This window comes from Pongo pygmaeus, chromosome 4, assembly GCF_028885625.2.
Source record: "Pongo pygmaeus isolate AG05252 chromosome 4, NHGRI_mPonPyg2-v2.0_pri, whole genome shotgun sequence".
Lineage (NCBI taxonomy): Eukaryota > Metazoa > Chordata > Mammalia > Primates > Hominidae > Pongo > Pongo pygmaeus.
In genome coordinates this window covers 82,676,182-82,697,490 of record NC_072377.2, presented here as the reverse complement: position 1 = coordinate 82,697,490, position 21,309 = coordinate 82,676,182, and the positions used below count along the sequence as shown (strand labels likewise).

The window sequence follows — 21,309 nt, the reverse complement described above, 5'->3', positions numbered from 1 at the left end:
TTCAAATGTTTTCGGCATAAAATGGGTATTAACTGAGAAGCTAATACAAGCCCAAATAATCATAACTGATAAGACACTCCAAAGGGAACTCCTACATCAGTGGTTCTTCAAATGTAGCCTTCAGACTAACAGCATCAGCCTCATTGGGAGCTCGTTAGAAATGCTAATTCTCAGGTCCTACCCTAGAACTACTAAATCAGAATCTCTAGGAGTCAGGCCAACAAATCTGTTTTAACAACCCCTGCAGGGGATTCTGATGCATCTAAGGTTTGAGAAGCATTACTCTGAATAATTATAGTGGAAAAGCATATCATGAGGCCAATTTATTACAGCCAAGCTCATCTGTACAAGCCTTACAAATATAAATGAGGTTACTCCATTGAGCAGTGCCTGAGAGTTATAATAAAAGAACTTAATAGAGCTGTGGTGAGTGATAGTATTGAAGAATAAGGGCAGCAGCAGCTACTGTTTAGGATATTTGTTAGAACTCCAAAAATAAAATGTCCTGCCCTAGATGGTTATAAACTAAAGACTGATTTCCCATCCTGTGGAAATACGTGAATACATGTATATGACTCAATCAGGCCAAGGAAACCTTTTTCATGACCCTGCGTCAGTTCCCAAATTCTGAGCTATAATATTAACATAAAACATGTGTATTTATAGTATGAGATTTTAGGAAAACGAACCTTCTAAAGGGTTTTAAAGGGAAGATCTTTCTGTACATTCTCCCCATGACTTTTATTTTTATGGTGTACCATCTGCCTCCAGACCAGAGAAAGCAGGTGCTTGGAATTTGGGCAGACCCTAGCAGCAGATTGCTCCCTCTGATAGCAGAAGCCTTACTTTAGCTGTTTCAAATAAGGTTAAAAATGGCCCAACTCTTGAAAGTGCTAAATTTCTGTTGTTGGTCACCAGTAGGTAGATAGATAACTGATTCTTTTGCTTCAGTGTTCGGATATTATTGTTTGGGGATAAGGCATAGATAAATAATCCCTTCGTATTGAAATGGGATTTTCAAAAATCTTTTATGATTATTAGCAGGGGTGGATCGTGTATTTGTTAGTTAAGTTATACGGCCAAATAACCAAAGCTCATCTCAGAACGTAGTTAGTTGTTTAGCAGATACTAATTTTGATTTCTGGCATGTTTTTATAATTTCTGAATTGTTGTTTCTCATTCAAGTGTCACAAAGTTAATTCCTAATGATTTTATAGGGTAAAGGTCCTTGTAGCCCAAGGACCTGGCCCCAACTGAGCCAGTCTTTTTCAATTATGTCAATTCAAGTGGCTAGTTGGTATTAACCTACTCATAATGATGCTTGCTAATCTCCAAGACAGGTGAATAGATTAGATCAACTTTGGTGGTTTCGTAGCAGTCTATAATGTGAAACGGATTCCTGGAAACCTTATTAACATTACAAACTAAGCTTTGTAACTTGACCATTCAAGTCCTGTGCCTAAAAACCAAAATGTTACCCAAACTAGCTTCATACAACATTTTAAATACTGTAAGCCTATATTGCTTCGGAAAATCGATGCTATAGGAGAACAGAAGCAACAGCTAATACAGAGAGATATTTATATTTGATACCAAATCAAACACAGCAAAAACCCTGGCATTTTACAATTGTTTGAAATCAGTTATTTCTTTCCCTTCGGAGCAAACATATAGAATTCTCTGGTTGGCTCTTAGGCATTTACACTATGATCGTTTAAGCCATAGTGTGAAGAAAAGGTAGAAGCTGACTGTCAGAGCTAGATGGGTCCCTGGGGATCAGCCGGTACTCCCGTCCCCCATCTGAAGCGGAGGAAACTGAAGCACAGAGAGGGAAAGTGACCTGGGGGAGGCCATTGCTTTAGCTTAGGTCGAACGCCACCCTCTGACCTCATCGTGGAGCTTTCCCACCCACCACTTTTCCCCACAAAGTCCTTTTCCACAGTGGGCTTATCAGACTTGAAAGACTGCCCAAGAATTTCTCTCTCTGGTAACATATTATTTGTATGGACTACCTTTTATTGAGACACACTTCCCCCACATGTTTTTGCTGTAACTAATTTTGTGTTTTATGATAGGATCAGAATAGCTGCTTTGCCCGTTTTAAGGAGGAAAATGGCTGGGTGAGCAGATGGGCCATCAGGCCTTATTAGGGTGAATCGTGTTCTTGTCAAAACCTGTAAGAAAGTAGGGAAAAGAACAAAGGAATACTGAAGAACTCTTTCATCACAAAGGGAGACGGCGCAGTGGCCCTTGCTTCCTTCGGTCTTGGAGTTGTTCCAGCCTCCTTCCCCTGGTGTTGGCTTACGTGAAGCTGATACACATGTATCATTCATTCATCCATTCATCTAGTAGACATTTATTAAGTACCGCTGATTAGACACCTTGCCAAACCATAGATCTAAATGTTAAAGATATATTCCTGAGGGCTCTGAGATCTCATGAACCTGGAAACAAATGATATTTCAGGAACTAAAGCTGTAGGGATACGTTCTTAGCCGTAATTGTGAAGATAACCCTTCCACAAGCGGAGGGCTCTCCAGCCGCATACAACACCGCCATCTTGTGGGAAGTGCTCCGTAGAGCCCTGCCAGGAAGCCTTGACCAAAGCTGCAGTAAAAATAATTGAATCTGTGCTTTTAAAATCTTCTTAACTAAAAACGCTTCACCTGAAACAACTCATATCATTGTTCTCAATGGTATTTTTGGTATGTTCCAAAGGAAGTAACTTTTGGGAGGAAAATCAGTGGCCTTTGTTTAGTTGGAGATGGAAGAAATGCATTAATCAAGAGCAAAAGGAAAATCAGCTGCCTTTGGATGGAGTCATAGGTATTCCTGGAATTTTCCTTGTGGAAATACTGAATTTTTGTCCATTTCTGGAGAACCTCCACGAAGATTCACAGAGACTCAAGTATTAAGCGTAATGTGTTGAAGCACATCAGAAGAATTTGTTTTCTATAATGTTTCTCCCTCTTTTTCTCACTCTCTCCTTCTCCCTCTTTCCCTTTTTCTCTCTCCTTCCCCTCTCTCCCAGTCTAGAGCTTCTAACCAGTAGAAACAGAATAAAATGTAATCTCTATTAAACATAAGTTATAAGACAATGTTGATTCTAGAAAATGCAGGGTCTCTTTCGGAGGAAATATTTAAAGCATAACTGTTTGATAACCAAAAACAAAACAACCCAAAAAAACTGGTAAAGAGGTAAAGCACTTAGCACCAAGCCTTCTACACCCCAGGTATTCAGTAAATATTAGCTATTATTAAAACATCAGAGTGTTAAAAAAACAAAAAAATCAAAGTGGAATTAAACCATTGTTCATAGACAACAAGTTAGAAATAAATTGTTAATATAGTGGTCAAAGTATCCAATTCTCTTTGGGAAATTTGAGGTAAATGGTAATAAGAATTGAGGAGGCAGAATATTTTCAGTGATACTTAGCCCTGGCTGGACATTAGAATCATATGGGGTATGATTCTTTTAAATAATATTTTGCTGTTTAAAATCCCAAGGCCCAGGCTACACCCAAGATCAATTAAAAAAGAATCTCTTATAGGGACTCAGGCATCAGTTGTTGTTTTTAATTCCCCAGGTGATTCTGCAGAGATGGAGAATTACTGTTTTCAATGGAAGATTTTCAACTGGCTGAACATATTATCCTGAAGAACTAAAAATTACCTGAACTAAAAGAACTAAAAACTACTCAAGTAGTTCTCAAGGTGTGGTCCACAGACCAGCAGCATCACTGTCACCTGGGGACCTGCTAGAAAATTCAAATTGTTGGGTACCATCCCAGACCCCCAAAATCAGAAACTGCCAGGGTGGAACCCAACTATCTATCTATCTATCTATCTATCTAATCTATTTTTATTGAGACCGAGTCTCGCCCTATCGCCCAGGCTGAAGTGCAGTGGTGCAATTTTGGCTCACTACAACCTTTGCCTCCCAGGTTCAAGCAGTTCTCTTGCCTCAGCCTCCCCAATAGCTGCCATCATGCCCAGTTGATTTTTGTATTTTCAGTAGAGACGAGGTTTCACCATGTTGGCCAGGCTGGTCTTGAACTCCTGACCTCAGGTGATCCACCTGCCTCAGCCTCTCCAAGTGCTAGGATTACAGGCATGAGTCACCGCACTTGGCCCAGCAATCTATTCTAATAAGCCCTCCAGGTAGTTTCAATGCAGCTTATCTAAGAACATGGACCTACCCCAAATCAATTAGATTTACTCTAGGTGTAGGGTCCATGGTTCCTTTTTAAAGCTCCACAGGTGATTTTTTTTAATGAAGTGAATATTGAGAACCACTGTTTCAGTTCTTATAACTTCATACCAACTTCAGTCTTGAAAGTATATAGGAAAGTAGAAAAACAGGTGGATTGGTCAGAGGATGGTGCTATAGAACTGTGGTGGAATGAATGTAAATTAATAGATCTAGAGCCTATTCCAGCTAGGCTACAGGTTCATATTCTGCCCCATATCTTTGTTTTTTCTTTTAGAACTGGGTAGTAAGTGAATTTTTTTTAAGTCACCAAATTCTAGCCGCATGGCCCAGGAAAGCCATTTAACTTGATTTTAATGCCTGAGATTTTTAATCTGTAAAAGAAGGCTACTTTTGCAAGTCTAAAATCCTATGGAATGCCTCCAACACAGTGGTTGAAGATATTGGTGCCATGTTATCTTTATGAGCCACATAATTGTGTCATCTGAATTAAGCTGTCCTTATTCTGTTACCCATTTTCATTGCTGAGTGATAAGGGGAAGGAGAGGAGAAAGGAGGGGAGGGGAAGAGAAAGGAAGAGGAAAGAAGTAAAACCTAGCTGAAGTGTAGCTGACCATTCCCGAAACACCTGTCAGGATACATTAAACTAAAGCCATTGAATCATTATTTTCATATATATCCAATTTCTGTTATGAAACAGTACTTTGTTTCTACCCTAAGAGCTGAAATGTGATGTTTAGCTGACTGCTTTCAAATTTGGATATCCACGGAAACCCAGGTTTAGGAATGAATTGAAGTAATTTTTAAGATTGCTTTTATTTTTGTTATTATTTTAACGGCGTATTTGAACATGCAATAATTGACATATTTAAAGTAAGCAATTGGATAAGTTTTAGTACATGATACAGCAGTGAAACCATCACCGCAGTGAAGATAGTTACCCTATCCCTCATCCCCAGGGTGTTCATGCCCCTTTGTGATCCCTACCCGCCACCCTCCCCACAGCCTCACCTACCCCCCAGGCAACAATTTATGTCTGAGACTATAGATTATTTTGCAATTTTTAGAATAAATGCAAAATCTATAAAAATGGAATCATAGAGTATATGCTTTTTGTGTGTGTTAATGCTTTCCCTCGGCATAAATTGAGAGTCATTTGTGTTGTTATGTTTATTAATAGATCATTCCCAGTGGCATCTCATACCTGTAATCCCAGCACTTTGGGAGGTGGAGGTGGAAGGATCACCTCAACCCAGGTTTGAAACCAGCCTGAGCAACATCGTGAGACTTCCCTCTCCACAAAAAATTAGCCGGGCATGGTGACAAATGCTTGTAGTCCTAGCTACTTGAGAGGCTGAGGAAGGAGGACTGTTTGAGCCTGAGAGGTCAAGGCTGCAGTGAGTTGTGTTTGTGCCACTGCACTCCAGCCAGGGCAACTGAGCAAGGCTCTGCCTCAAAATAATAATAATAATAATAATAATTCCCTTTTATAGAAAGTAGTATTCCATTGTATGGATATACTACAATTTGTTTATGTACTCACTCGTTGATAAATATTTGGGATGTTTCCAGTTTAGGGCTATTACAAATAAAACTCCAGAAGTCTCTTGGTATACCTGGAGGATTGGTTCTATGACTGCTGCAGGCTACCAAAATTTGCTTCAAGTCCTGCAGTTTGTCTGTAGAACCTGCCTGTAGAAAAAGTTGGGTTTTGCATCCTGCAAATACTATCTTTTTTATCTGCTTGGTTGAAAAAAATGCACATAAAAGTGGACCCGTGCAGTTCAAACCTGAGTGTTCAAAAGTCAGCTGGCACTATGAACGTTTGTGTGCAAGTATTTCTAGGAAAATAGGCCTTCTTTTCCCTCAGGTAAATACCTAGGAGTGAAATGACTGAATAAAATGGCAAGTGTATGGTAACTTTGTAAGAAACTGTTTTGCCAAGCTGTGTGCCATTTTATATTTTACAGTCCTACCAGCAGTATGTGAGTTCCAGCTCCTCTACATCCTTGTCAAATACTTTTCATGGCCAGTCTTTTTAACTTTAGCTATTCTAAGAGATATGTGGTGATGTCTCATGGTGGTTTTAATTTATTTCCTTAATGACAAATGATGTTGGACATTTTTTGATGTGCCTACCTGCCATTTCTATATCTTTTTTCATGAAATGTCTGGTTAAATCTTTTACCTAGGGTTTTTTTAATTGAGTTTTTAAAGTGCTTTCTGTATTCTTTATCAGATACATGCTTTGCAAATTTTTTCCAGATGTCTTGACTTTTCATTTGTCTAACGGTCTAATGGTGTCTTTCAAAGAGCCATTTTTAAGTTTTGAATTTTAAAGTTCTTATCAATTGTTCTTTTATGAATCATGCTTTTGGTTCATATCTAGGAAATCTTCGCTTAATCCAAAGTCATAAAGATTTTCTGCTATGTTTTCTTCTAGAAGTTTTATTATTTTACTTTTTACTTTTAGGTCTATGATGCATTTTTAGTTGATCTTGTATCTGGTATGAGGTATGGACTGAAGTTTTATTTATTTGTACTTGGATGACCAATTGCTTTCAGCACCATTTGTTGAAAAGACTATATATTCTGAATTTCATTGCCTTTATATCTTTGTCAGTATGTTTATATCTTTGCCCATTTGTTTGTAGGTCTATTTCTGGACTCTGTTATATTCTGTATATCTATTTATCGTTCCAAATGCCAATACTACAGTGTCTTGATTACTGTTGCACAAATAAGGTTGTGATAGCCCTGCAACTTTGTTCTCTTCTTTTAAAGCTGCTTTGTCTATTCTGGGTCCTTTGAATTTCATTAACTTTAGAATCAGCTTGTCAATGTGTACCAAAAAACCTGCTAGACTTTATTGGAATTGCATTTTATCTACAGGTCAGTTCAAGTATGCCAATTCATGAACAAGGTCTATCTCTCCATTTATTCAGGTCATCTTTTATTTCTCTCAGGAATGTTTTATAGTTTTCAGTATACAGGTCTTACATATCTTTTAACATATTTATCCTTAAATATTTCATGTTTTGATGCTATTGGTATTTTTAATTTGATGCTATGGTATTTTTAATTTCAATTTTCAGTTGTTTATTGCAAAAATATAGAAATACAATTGGTCCTATATGTTGATCTTATATTTTGGAACTTTGCTCAACCTGCTTAGTGGTTCTAGTAGCATTTTTGTAGATTCCATGGGAACTTCTACATGGACAATCATGTTGTATAAAAATAAAGCTTTTCTTTGTCTTTTCTAATTTGGATATCTTTTATTTCTTTTTCTTGCCTTATATTCTTTTTTGTTTTTGACGGAGTCTCACTCTGTCTCCAGGCTGGAGTGCAGTGGTGCGATCTTAGCTCACTGCAACCTTTGCCTCCCGGGTTCAAGCGATTCTCCTGCCTCAGCCTCCCAAGTAGCTGGGACTACAGGCATGCGCCACCACGCCCAGCTAATTTTTTTTGTATTTTTTTTTAGTAGAGACGGGGTTTCACCATGTTGGCCAAGATGGGCTTGCCTTATATTCTTGCCTGGAAGTTCTTTATCAAGTTGAAGACATTTGCTTCTATTCCTAGCGTTAACATTTTTTAAAAAGATCAGGAATAGATATTGGATTTTAGCAAATGATTTTCCACATCTACTGAAATAATCATTTTATTTGTTTGTTTTACTTTGTTATATGGTTTATTACATTTATTAATTTTCTAACATAATGCCAGCCTTTCATTTTTAGGATAAAACCCACTTGGTAATGATATATCACCTTTTAAAACATCATTGGATTTTACTGGATAATTTTTAAAAATTTTGCAGCTATATTCTCCTTACAGCACTTAGAGCTTGCCATTATTTTGTTTATTTTTCCTGTTTTTCTTTTGAACAGAATGAAAGCTTCCTGAGTACAGGTGCTGGCAATACAACATATGTTTTGTTTATTATTTTTATCCCCAACACCTAGCTCAGGGCTGGCACATAGCAGATGCCCAGTAACTATTTTGTTGTTGAAAGTAATGTCAAAAGATGATACTTGAAAAGTCCTGGGCCCTCATTATGAAGGGTCTCGTGTGCCAAGCTAAGGAATTTGGAATGTATCCTGGGGAACCTGGGGAGTGACCCAATAATTTTGAGTAAGGAGTGACACTCTAGTGATAGGAAACAGATTAAAAATGAGTTCGTCTGGTGACTGGGAGATCATTCTCCTAATTATCAAATAAATCCAGTGGAGAGAAGGCGAAGGCTTCAACTAAAGCAGTGGCCATAGGATAGAGAAGAAAGAGCAATGAGTGCTCTTTAGAAGGAAGAGTGGATACCACATGAGGGACTGCATGTGAAGGCGTGAGAGGAGGATGTTAATGAACTGTGGATTAACTAGGAAACACAGGTGGAGGGGGTGTGGGTGGGAAATTGGAAGGACTTGGGTTGGAGGACTCTGGGGTAGCCAAGCAGAGAGTCCCAGAAGGCATCTGAGCATGTGGGTTTGGAGAGCTTGGCTCTGGAAGTATGGCTTTGGACCCTTCAGATATAGGTGGTCATTGAGGCAGGTGAGTGTTGAGAATCCGTTTTCTATAGCACTCTGCACTTGCCTCTGCCCTGGTACTGACCACGCCTTATATTCCTGGCCACCTCCTCAGCTAGACTGTGGATGCTCTGAGGACAGAGGCCAAGAATCCTTAGCCTCATCCCTGTGTCTGATCACTAGTGAGGGCTCCGTAAATATTCGTGGAAGGGTTTGAATTGTGACTCTGCCATTTACTGATTCTGACTAGATGTATTGCTTAATCTATGAGCATTTCAGTTTTCTCATCTGTAAAATGAAGAAAACGTTCACTCCATAAATTTGTCATAAGTATTAGATGAGACAAAGAACATTTGGTACCTCACTAAGTGTTAGTTCCTTTCCATATTATTGATTTGAATCTAAATAAGTCATTTAGAGAAAAGGAACTATACATGAAATCCTTTTTCTTTTTTTAAGATCCCAGTAAGGAAGATCTTGGGTCCCTATTGAGGCCTCATTTCTTCATGCTTTTAAAATTTCCTTTGATTTTTATTTACTTTGCATTTAGGCTTAAGTACCATACTTAAAATACCAAATGGGCAATTGTTCTTCATTCTACTCTAGAGAGATGAAATCTATTATGAAAACTCTATATTGTAGTTGTTGGCCAAAGCAGTTAAACATAAATCTGAGAAAGCCACAGGTCCATTTCACAGTTTTCGTTTGAATCATTAGATTAAAAAACTGAAAAATAAGTGTTCTCTTTAACATCAAATCTAGTAAGATTTAATATTAAAGACGTGTAATGGGGGCTTTAGTTTTGAAAATCTAGTTTGATTTGAATGCTAATTAGCCTGATTACTTGCCTGGCTTAGGAACTGTATTTTAGTTATTTTCCCAGGTTTCTATTTTATCCACCTTTTTTAGTGAATAGGGTTCCTGTTCTAGTAATATTAAAGACTTTTGAGAAGGAATTTTAACTGGTCAGTAATTTTGGTTAGAAAAATGCTATATGAGTGCTTTCTTTTAAATTGCTAAGGGCAGAGAATGAAAACTACGTGTATGTGGGAGTGATATGATTTGGATCTGTGTCTGCACCAAATCGCATGTCAAATTGTAATCCCCATTGTTGGAGGTGGAGCCTGGTGGGAGGTGATTGGATCATGGGGGTGGTTTCTCGTGAATGATTTAGCAACATCCCACTTGGTACTGTCCTCACAATAATGAGTGAGTTCTTATGAGATCTAGTTGTTTAAAAGTATGTAGCACCTCCCTACTCTCTCTTGCTCCTGCTGCTGCTATGTAAGACATGCCAGCTCCCCCTTTGCCTTCTGCCATGATTGTAAGTTCCCTGAGACCTCCCCAGAAGCCAAGCAGATGCCCACATCTTGCTTCCTGTATAGTCTACAGAACTGTGAGCCAATTAAATCTATTTTCTTTATAAATTACCTAGTCTCAGACATTTCTTTATAGCAGTGAGAGAACAAACTAATACAGAAAAATGGTACAGAGGAGTGGGATATTGCTATAAAGATATCTGAAAATGTGGAAGCAGCTTTGGAACTGGGTAATGGGCAGAGGTTAGAAGAGTGTGGAGGTCTCAGAAGAAGACAGGAAGATGAGAGAAGGTTTGAAATTCCCTGGAGATGTGTTGAATCATTGTGACCTAAATGCTGATAGTGGTATGGACAGAGATGGCCAAGCTGAGGAGGTCTCAGATGGAAATGAAGAACTTATTGAGAATGGGAATAAAGGTCACTTTTGTTATGCCTTAGCAAATAACATGGCTGCATTGTGCTCCTGCGCTAGGGATCTATAGATCTTAGAAACTGAGACTGATGATTTAAAGTATCTAGTGGAAGAAATTTCTAAGCAGCAAAGCATTTAAGGTGTGGCCTGGCTACTTCTGACAGCCAGTGCTCATGTGTGTGAACAAAGAAATGACCTGAAGTTGGAACTTATATTTAAAGGGGAAGCAGAGTGTAAAGGTTTGGAAAATGTGCAACCTGACCATGTAGTAGAAAAGAAAAGCCCATTTTCTGGGGAGGAATTCAAGCAGGCTGCAGACATTTGCATAAGCAAAAAGGAGCCAAGTGCTGATAACCAAAACACTGGGGGAAAAGGTCTCGAAGGTATTTCAGAGACCTTCACAGCAACCCCTATCATCACAGGCCCAGAGGCCTAGGAGGAATGAATGTTTTGTGGGCCAGGTCCAAGGCCCCACTGCCCTGCACAGCACTGGGACACTGCTCCCTGCATCCCAGCTGCTCCAGCTCTAGCTGTGACTCAAATGGGCCCTAGTAAAGCTTGGGCTGCTGTTCCAGAGGGTGCAAGCCATAAGCTTTGGCGACTTCCACATGATATTAAGCCTGTGGGTGCACAAAGTGCACAAGTTGAGGCTTGGGAGCCTCCACCTAAATTTCAGAGGAAGTATGGAAATGCCTGGATGTCCAAGTAGAAGCCTGCTGCAGGGTGGAGCCCTCATGGAGAACAACTACCTAAGACAGTGTAGAGGGGAAATGTGGGGCTGGAGCCCCCACACACAGTCCCCACTGGGGCACTGCCTAGTGGAGCTGTGAGAAAAGAGCCACCATCATCTAGACCCTAGAATGGTAGACCCACCAGCAGCTTGCATCCTCAGCCTGCAAAAGCTGCAGGCATTCAACACTAGACCATGAGAGCAGCTATGGGGGCTGAACCCTGCAAAGCCACAGAAGCGTAACTGCCCAAAGCTTTTGGGCACAGCAGTGTGCCCTGGATGTAAGATATGGAGTCAAAGGAGATTATTTTGGAGCCTTAAGATTTAATGACTGCTCTGCTGGGTTTCCGACTTCTGTGGGGCTTATAGCTCCTTTCTTTTGACTGATGTTTCCTTTTTGGAATGGGAATGTTTACCCAGTGTTTGTATCCCCATTGTATCTTAGAGGTAACTAACTTGCTTTTGATTTTACAGGCTCATAGGCAGAAAGGACTGGCCTTGTCTCAGATGAGACTTTGGACTTTGGACTTTTGAGTTAATGCTGAAATGAGCTAAGACTTTGGGGAACTCTGGGAAGACATGATTATAGTTTGCAACATAAGAAAGATGTGAGATTTTGGGGTCAGAGGTGTAATGATATGGTTTGTATCTCTTTCCCCACCAAATCTCATGTTGAATTGTAATCCCCAGTGTTGGAGGTGGGGCCTGATGAGAGGTGATTGGATCATGGGGGCAGATTTCTCATGACTGGTTTAGCACAATCCCCCTTGGTACTGTCCTCACAATAGTGAGTGAGTTCTCATGAGATCTGATCATATAAAAGTGAGTAACATCTTTCTGAACTCTATCTCTTGCTCCTTCTCTGGCCATGTAAAGTACTGCTCCCCCTTTGCCTTCCACCATGATTCTAACTTCGCTTGCTAAGGCCTCCCCAGAAGCCAAGCAGATGTCAGCATTATGCTTCCTGTACAGCCTGCAGAACTATAAGCCAATTAAATCTCTTTTCTTTATATATTACCCAGTCTCAGGTATTTCTTTATAGCAATGCAAGGCAGACTAATACAGGGAATATTCATTTTCTAGCCAATAATAACCAACTTTAGCTGCTAAACTAATAATTTTTTTATAGTTGTGGTTATTGTTAACTTATGTGGAATGTTAAGAAGCTCTGAATAGTGGAAAAGAAACCAAGAGTTGAGAAGCCTGGGTTTGAGGTTTGGTGCTAACTCACTTTGTCATGCTGACAAGACCCATAATTTTGTAGGGCTTTAGTTTTCTCATATGGAAAATGAGTTTGGACTAAGTTTTCTGCTTGCTTTACGACTCCTGTGATTCTAATTCTGTAAATATGAAATGAATAATGCTGTAATTGGTCTGTTATGGGGGTTGGGGATGTTAAGTGAATTCATTCCCCCAAATGAATGAATCCAGTTTATGGCTTTATTGTAAGTTTCCTGAGGCATAAACAGTGGCACAGGTGCACAGGGTACTGCACAACTGAGTGAAGAAAGTTCAGATTGACGTAGACTGTAGGTGAGTGATGGCCACAGGCTTTGCAACAGGATTCCCACCCGGATTGCTTTAAATGATGATCCAAAATCCATTCTAAATGAGAAGCTTTTCAGGAAAGTATTGAGGGATAGTGGCACAGCCTGTCATCTGGATTTCCATCTCCACTCTGCCACTTACAGTAGCTGATGACTAGAGTCTCTGCAGCCCTTCCACGCCTATAAGACACAGAGCCTGATTCCACAACCAGTGCTGTGCCTGATTTCCAAGGAAGATTTACTGGGACAGAGGATGTTACACTGATTCCCTTATGTCTCTAGAACTTTCTTTGAGGGTGTAAAAATCACAAAAGTTTTATAAATTTAAAACAAAGAACAACATGTGGAGGCAGAAATGCAAACAAACAGAAGCTACGATAGAGGTATGGACAGTGGGGGCCCAAGAAAGAATATGACCCGGTTCTACCCAGGGTGGCAGAGTGGCGCTGGGGACAGCATTCCATCATCACCAATTGTATAGAGAAGTTGCTTGAGTTGAGTTTTGAAAGATGAGTAGATTTTGACTGATACAAAGTCAATCAAAAAATTGATGACCTCTTTGGATTTTCTGATGGGTTTTTGACTCCATATAGATGGAAAAGGTCCAAGACTGTATTTTCATAATCTCTCCCCAGTGTCTTACAGCCCACTACCCTGACTCTCCATATCAGACCCTACCTACCATGCTGCTGTCAAATTTGACTTTAACTACGTATCTGAGAGCTCTCCATTGCCCTAAGAATCATAACCAAAAATATACTGATTTACTTTCTTTCATTTATATTTGCTTTTAGGTAATATGGTTCTTTTAATAGAGCTAATGAGAGATGAGTAATTATATTTCACTTAAAATCTACTTAATGTTTTCATATAGGTAGATATTATATTTAGTATGTATTACAGGTGGCTGTTTTAATGACTCATATTGCTATTTAAAATTAATAAATTTTAAAAACACAAGCCAAGACTATTTTTAGGCTATAGTCTCAGTGCTCCAGAAATTTATACATTTTTCAAAGATATTAATAGCTATTTATATAGTTAATTTGGCAATGACTTATTAAAGAAATATAATTCTGTTCTTGGGTCATCCTGAAAGCACCTATTTTAATTACAGCATTAACCTTCAGACACATTTTCCTCTCATTTATAATTAATAATTATATAGTACAGTAAAATCTATAATCTTGGGAGCAAAGCCAAGTAAAATGAAAATGAAATGCTATCACTTTACTTAAAATCTTCCTAAGTCAGGAGCCTTGTTGGTTTGAGACAGGGGGATTGTGCCAACGGGCAGGTGCAGCCTCCTGTCTGTACTTACAGCACTTATTGAAAGTAAGTGTTCCAGCTGGGTGTGGTGGCTCACACCTGTAATCCCAGCACTTTGGGAGGCTGAGGTAAGCGGATTATCTGAGGTCAAGAGTTCAAGACCAGCCTGGCCAACATGGTGAAACCCCATCTCTATCCAAAATACAAAAATTAGCAAGGCCTAGTGGTGTGTGCCTGGTCCCAGCTACTCAGGAGGCTGAGGCAGGAGAGTTGCTTGAACCCAGGAGGTGGAGGTTGCAGTGAGTCAAGATTGTGACCACTGCACTCCAGCCTGGGCAACAGAGAGAGATTCCGTCTCAAAAAAAAAAAAAAAAAAGAGAAAAGAAAAAAGTAAGTATTCCTTACTTTCAATGAGATTTTTGTTGTTGTTTTTGTTAGAATATGTTTTATTTCATGTCTGAGGATGAAATTACTGAAAAGACCTAATTCCTAATTTAGGGATATACAAATACAGATATCAAATTGCATTAATATTAATATTCAGAATGTTTTCAGATACTTTTACATAGTACACAAATATTATTTTGTTATAAATGTCATTCAAAATAGGTTCCGGCCACCTAAAAGAAATTTAAAAGAAACATTCTTTATTTAGAGTATTTATATCATCTGTGCTTTCTAATGATAGACTCCAGGCACAGGCATTTAAAAGAATATAGATAAAATCTAAAGGTGCAGGTTTATCTTGTCATGTAACTGAGAGTCAGTTTAGTCTTTCATAAACTGGGGATTAAAATATCCATCTTAAAGGGTTGTCATGAGGATTAAATGAGCTCGTGAATGTGAAGCCATCATTTTAGTGATGTGACATAGCAAGGGCATAAGAAATTGTAAATGTTACTTATTAATATTTTATTATTTTTTAAAGTGAATTTACTACTCCAATTTTTTTTCTAGAGAAAGTTTTTGCCCACTCTCCCCCCACCTTTCCTATTTCCCTCATGGTTAGCTAATACCTGATGTTCCTTCTTAGCCTTTGGTAAAATTGTGAATTTGACAAAGGTAGAGTTAGTCTCCTTTTCCAGCACATCTCAACTCTCACCTAGCTCTGCCCCAATAGCTCTCATCCAGCACCCCCAGCTGGTCATGGCCAGCTTCCACCACATCCCCTCCAGAGGTGTAGCAGATATTGATTTAAGTGGCTCCGTTAGGGCTGTTCAGAGTAGGCGAAATGAACAGGGCTAGGCCTCCTGAGATCTTGGTTCTTAACCAGTTTATTGATTGCCTGTCTTTGACTAAGTTAATGCACTGCTCTTCGACTCCAAACCCAGCATCTGTGGGGTGTTTTTGTGTAGATCAAATTATAATGTAAATACAGACACTTTTGGGAAAGGCTGTACAGACAGTAGTTTTATGAAACCTACTCATCTTTCAAAACTCAACTCAAAGAATGCTGCCCCGATCCCCACTCACCCATCCCAGGCGGAACTGGGTCATTTTCTTCCTTGGGCCCCCAGTGTCCATACCTCTATCAAAGCTTCTATTTGTTTGCATTTCTGCCTCCACATATTAGATATTCTTTGTTTTAGATTTACAAAACTTTTGTGATTTTTACACCCTAGAACACACAGAACCAACCATGAGTCATATTTCAAAATTTGTATTGCTAATTGATATGCTATTATGTGTCATGTTCTGCTATGTTTCCAATAACCTCGAATTGTTCTTTTTTTCTGTTAAAACACTGAGGAAAAACATTTCTCTGTTAAAACATTGTTTCATGTTAAAACATTGAGGAGATGTAATAATTTCAGGACTGGGCCGAAGATCATGTTCTCTGAAGCTCTGAATACCCCCTGCCTAACACAGTATCTGATATTCAGCAGGGGCTTAACAACAGTTGAATAAATAATTGAAAGAAAATTATTTAATAGGGGACTCAGGAAGATTAAGAACCTTCAAGCTGTAAATGAATCTCTAATGGTAAAGATTCAGATTCCATGACAGTAGGTGAGGAAATAATTTCAGATCTGCTGGCATTCCATAAATCACACCGTATAAGTCAGTTTGGTCATTGACTATTGTTTAAGTGCTTCTCCACACAATAAGGCATAAAACTTTTTCAGTATAGTTATTGATTCCAACGTAGACAAGAACTCTAAAAAGCACCCCTTGTCATCATTATTCTATGATTGCAAGTCTCCTTTTTAAAAGATAGCAAAAAAAAGTTGCTGTTGTAGAATTCTTTCTTAGACATAGTCATCCCTCTGTATGTGGGGGATTGGTTCCAGAACCCCCACATATACCAAAATCTGGATTTACTCAAGAACCACCAACCCATATATACAAAAAGTCAGCCCCTCCATATACATGGGTTTCAAATCCCATGAATACTGTATTTTCTATTTGTGTTTAGTTGGAAAAAATCCATGTATAAGTGGACCTCCGCAGCTTAAAGTGGTATTGTTCAAGGGTCAACTCTGCATGTTTTAACTATAGTGAACTTTGGTTTGTTATGACTTGTTATCCTGAATTTATCCTATATATGAATTCAAATGAATCAAGCTCTTCCTGTGACTCCCCACCCCCATTTGTCCTATATTAAATAACACGGGTTCCAATCTTCTTTAAATTTTCATGATCTGGCTTCATAATAAAGCTTTATAGTTGGTTCTCACCATTTGTATCACCCTGGGGAAGGAGAGAGAATTGGATGTTCATTTTGCACATTATTTTAACCTCAGCTAATGGAAACTTTCCCTAACTTCCTGTGTAGGTCAGCAGTTTAAAGTTGGATTATCCATAGAAATCATATTTCATTGTGGGTTCATCCTAGAGGGTCTAAACTAGGAAAGGAATGGACTGGGGGGGTCTCAGGTGAGGGTGTGTGAGGACCCCTGCTGCTGCTTCTCTGGAGGTTAAGGGGATTTATTACACTCAGTCCTAAATGTTTCAAGTGCAGAAAGAACTGTGTAAGTCCTAAATGTTAGTGGTGGAGGACATCTTAGGCATGAAATATTCTTTCTTATTGCCAATAAAGAAATTAAAGCTTTTGGTTGTTTCCTTTCTTTGCTTTCAGAGAGTAGTTCTGTCTGTGGGAACTGTTTGGAGAATCTTGTTTTCCACATTGTGATCTCTGATTAAATCTCATTCACCATAGATACAATTTATATACCACAAATTTCCTTTCCCTCACATAAGAGATGCTTGTCTAGGCAGAGTATGTAGAAGTCTCATACTTACCTCCCATGGATGTCAGCCCTCCCTCCAGGGCGCTCACTCTCAGTGCTCTCTCTTCACCTCTGACTAGTTTCTCACACTTATCATGTGTCTCCTAGCACTTGGTTGAGTAGAATTCTATCTCCCTTGTTAGCTACGTGTCTCTGCTGAGGAGTCATTGCTCACTTGTGTGTCCTACTCACAGGTAAGGTATATTAAGGTGTATTACCAATAAGTGTGAAGTCTTCCAGTTTGCCTGATTCCTACTTTTTTTTTTTTTAACACATAAGAATGAATTCAAGGTTATCCCTATAACAATGTCACTCTCATTCCCTTGCATTGATTGCATTGGGAATGGCCCTGAGTGTGCCCATGGGAGTGTATTGGGAATAGGAATGTCATCTGTCATATGTTGCATGGAAGAAGTAAAAAAAAAAAAAAAAGGTTGAAAAGCACAGTGTTAGAGAATAAACTCTTTGATAAAAATGTCTGTGTCTAACTCATTTTGTTACCCACACAGGGCCTAGCATTATGCCTCACACATAGTAGGGGCTCAATAAATGGTTTCAGAATGAACTAATGAATGCAATCCAATAGGTAAATACATTCCAGAGACATTAATCTGAAGAAGCAAAAGAAAAAAAAAATACTGCATTTTGGGTTTGTTTTAGCACCATGTTTCAAAAAAGTGAATTTTCTTCTGGTAGAAGACTTTCTATAAGTAGAAATTGAGTCGCACATTGCTTACCGACAGCCCGTACCACTGTCCAGACCCATTAGACACAAGGGTCACTTTCATAATCCACCATTGCAACATGCCTTATGTTTTTCTGCCTAGGTTTCTGCCTGGTTCTGGTAAATTGTCATCACAAGTTGTTGCCCTTAAGTCTAACATATTCTGAAGGAATAGGTGGCTGATACTGTCATTTGAGGACTAAGAAATATTTGTCTAGACATTTGATCCAATCTGTATTTTTATTTAATGTGTAATTGGCGAGAAAATAGGAAAGACAAATTTAAATGCTTGCATCTCTAACCTTGTCACAGTGTCTGAGCATTCATTCATCATCATTATCTTGGATTTCTGCAGCCAGCAGACTTCATAGGAAAGCAAGCACTGAAACAGATTAAAGCCAAGGGGCTGAAACGAAGACTGGTCTGCCTCACCTTGGCAACGGATGATGTTGATCCAGAGGGAAATGAAAGCATCTGGTACAATGGCAAGGTGAGTGCTAAGGACCCCACTGCCAGGGGCTGTGGCATCTTCTGCAACAGAAACTCCCCTTGTTCCTATTTCTTCTTAAACCCTTTTGCTATTAATTATTTATTGGAGGGATGACACGCTTTTGATTTCTGAGCTGACATTCAAAAGACAGAACGCAATTGACTGAAAGGAAAATGAAATGTTGCTCATTTTTGAAAACATAAAATTCTATATATTCTGTTTAAAGAAAACAAACCCAAAGACTTGAAATACACTGGACAATGAGAAGGGTATGATTTAGAGGGTAAATGATCTATTTGCTCACCACATCCATGTCTGTAAATGCAAAAGATGGATTTTATAAAAAATTTGGCATTCTGATTTAACTTTTTATGGATCTTTCAGAAGGAGGCAATTAGCATATTAACAGGGAAAAAATCCAAATGAAAACATCTATGACAATAGAGGGTAGAATTAGAAAGTAAAGTGAAAAGTGGAAACCATTTGGTTCTTCGGGAAGAGTAAAATCACCTTCTCATTTTGGAATGTTACATTTTATTCTTTCTATTTGTATTCAGTAAAACCAGAGTTAGTCAGATAACCTATCAGTGGGACTTTATTTTCTCCCAAGCTTTCTGCATTCAGTTACTTTCTCCATTTTTTTATTACTATTTGTAAAACCCAATTTTGTTGAAACTGAGTGTGGGTGTGTTTTTCCTGGTGTTAGCAGGCATATGTGGGACACCCAGCTTAGGCCATGGGGAGGGAATGGAGCCTTCAAAGCTCATCTAAGCAGCTGTTCCACAATGAACAGGGTCAGCTTGGTCATTACCCAAGACTCAGAGCTTCTGTGCCTGGGTTTTTTTCTTATTCACTGCAGCCTACTTGATATTTATTTCCATTTTCTCTATCTCATCAGTAACACAAAGAGTGCTAGAAGTGGAGAAAGCCAGTGGTGTCAAATCACAGGCTTTGGGGCTAAAGCATGGGTCAATTTGACAAAGAGCTAACATCTACTGAATTCTTACTGTATACCAGATATTTTTCATGTGCTCTCCCATTTAACTTTGCAGCACGCCTGTCAGATATGTATGATCATTTGCATTTTAAAGATGAGGCTTTGAGGGGCTCGGAAGTAGCTTGCTTGAGGTTACGTGGCCAGTGATTGATAGAACTGATCTCCAACCCAGGTCTAGTTTCCAGCTTTGAATTTCTGATCCTTTCTTCTAAGACATGTTGAACACTTCAATTTGATCTCTTTTCTGTCTCTGTTGATGTCCCCCTATAGTTTCTTAAGAATTTATTTTATTTATTTTTATTTGTTTATTTATTTTGAGACAGAGCCTTACTCTGTTGCCCAAGCTGGAGTGCAGTGGCGTGATCTCAGCTCACTGTAACCTCCGCTTCCCGGGTTCAAGTGATTCTCCTGCCTCAGCCTCCCGAGTAGCTGGGTTTACAGGTGTGTGCCACCATGCTTGGCTAATTTTTGTATTTTTAGTAGAGATGGGGTTTCTCCACGTTGGCCAGGCTGGTGTTGATCACCAGCCAGGTGATACACCCACCTTGGCCTCCCAAAGTGCTGGGATTACAGGAATAAGCTACTGCCCCCAGCCTTAAGAATTTAATTCTATACCCACATTCTTGTGCATCTGAGTATCAGGTGGATGTTATTAGAGCCTGTGAAGCCAACTGACTTTTCTCAGATCTCAAGTGTCTTCACCTGTCTGTAAGCCTGGATGGGCCAACCTCCACTTCCTTCTTAAATTGGGCTGAGTTTGCTCTTCTGTTTGAACTGTTGCTACCTTTCTCCCTATCTCTTCTTTCTCTTTCTGTTCTGTATCTCTGGTTCAGCCCTCTTTTCTCAATATTTATTCTTCCTCCAATTCATATTTGCCCACAATTCACATGATTTATACTTATAACCATCTCTGCCATTAATTATTTGACCTGATCCTGAGCTGATCTCTGGGCCTCAGTTTTCTCATCTGTAAAATGAAGCCATTGGATGAGATAATGTCTTCTTGTCACTACATTTCCTCCCACCTCATCTTTCCTTTGTTTTATATTTTTCACTCTATTCCCATTCAGTTTTCTCAGTACTTCTTAATACAGTCTACACTTACCCTTCCACCAACCTTCTGTTTTACTCAGCATGGAATGAAAGAGATATTATGCTATTTTATTCTGTATTCCCACGTCATCCACAATCAACTGATTTTTAGCCACCTTAAATATGATGATACCAAATTAGTTTTAAAACCCTGAAAACCCAAGGTCTAATCTAAAGGTTTTTTCCTTTGCCCTATGCATATACTGCATTTACATTCTATATTGCTCACTTTTCCTTGCCATCTGCTTATAAAGCTGCTAATCCAATTATAGGATTCTATCTCTTAGATTTCCTAATATGAGTTTGCCTGCTCTTTGATGCTTAGTAAGGTCATCATTTTACATACAGATAGTCTTCTTTTTGATCCTTTTTCAGAGGCCCTCCTTGGATCTTCTTTACTCTGGACTGATATGAAATAATTTTTGCTTTTTCTTTTCAGACTTTGTCTTGACTTGTGTTGCTTTTGGTATTTAGTATTTTATTCTTGCAAGCATTTCCAGTGCTGGAGATAGGGTACAAATGTATTTGTTTATTGACGTGTGTGTGTGTGTGTGTGTGTGTGTGTGTGTGTGTGTGTGTCTACCATATGCCAGCGATATTCTAGGCACTGGGGATACAGCAGTGAACAAAACACAAGAATCTCTGACCTCATGGAGTTTACATTTCAGAGGAGGGAGAGATAGACAATGGACAAAATAAATAAAGTATATTGCATGTCAGATGGTCTTTAGTGCCGTGGGGAAAAGTCAAGTCCAACTGGGAGCTG

At 39.0% G+C, this 21,309-nt stretch overlaps 1 protein-coding gene across 5 annotated transcripts in view; it reads left to right on the top strand.

Annotated features, from left to right (window-relative positions):
- Positions 1-21,309, top strand: part of DMGDH (dimethylglycine dehydrogenase) — a 122,604-nt gene that overhangs the window by 95,865 nt on the left and 5,430 nt on the right. For 3 of the 5 annotated variants that reach the window (XM_063665429.1, XM_054488254.2, XM_063665428.1), the window contains one exon: positions 18,320-18,454. In XM_063665429.1, coding sequence (XP_063521499.1) covers positions 18,320-18,454 — 135 coding nt within the window. Of the gene's footprint in view, positions 1-2,075; positions 3,359-3,587; positions 5,303-18,319; positions 18,455-21,309 lie in introns of those variants that run through there. The other 2 variants (XR_010126472.1, XM_063665427.1) reach the window with 2 other exon arrangements.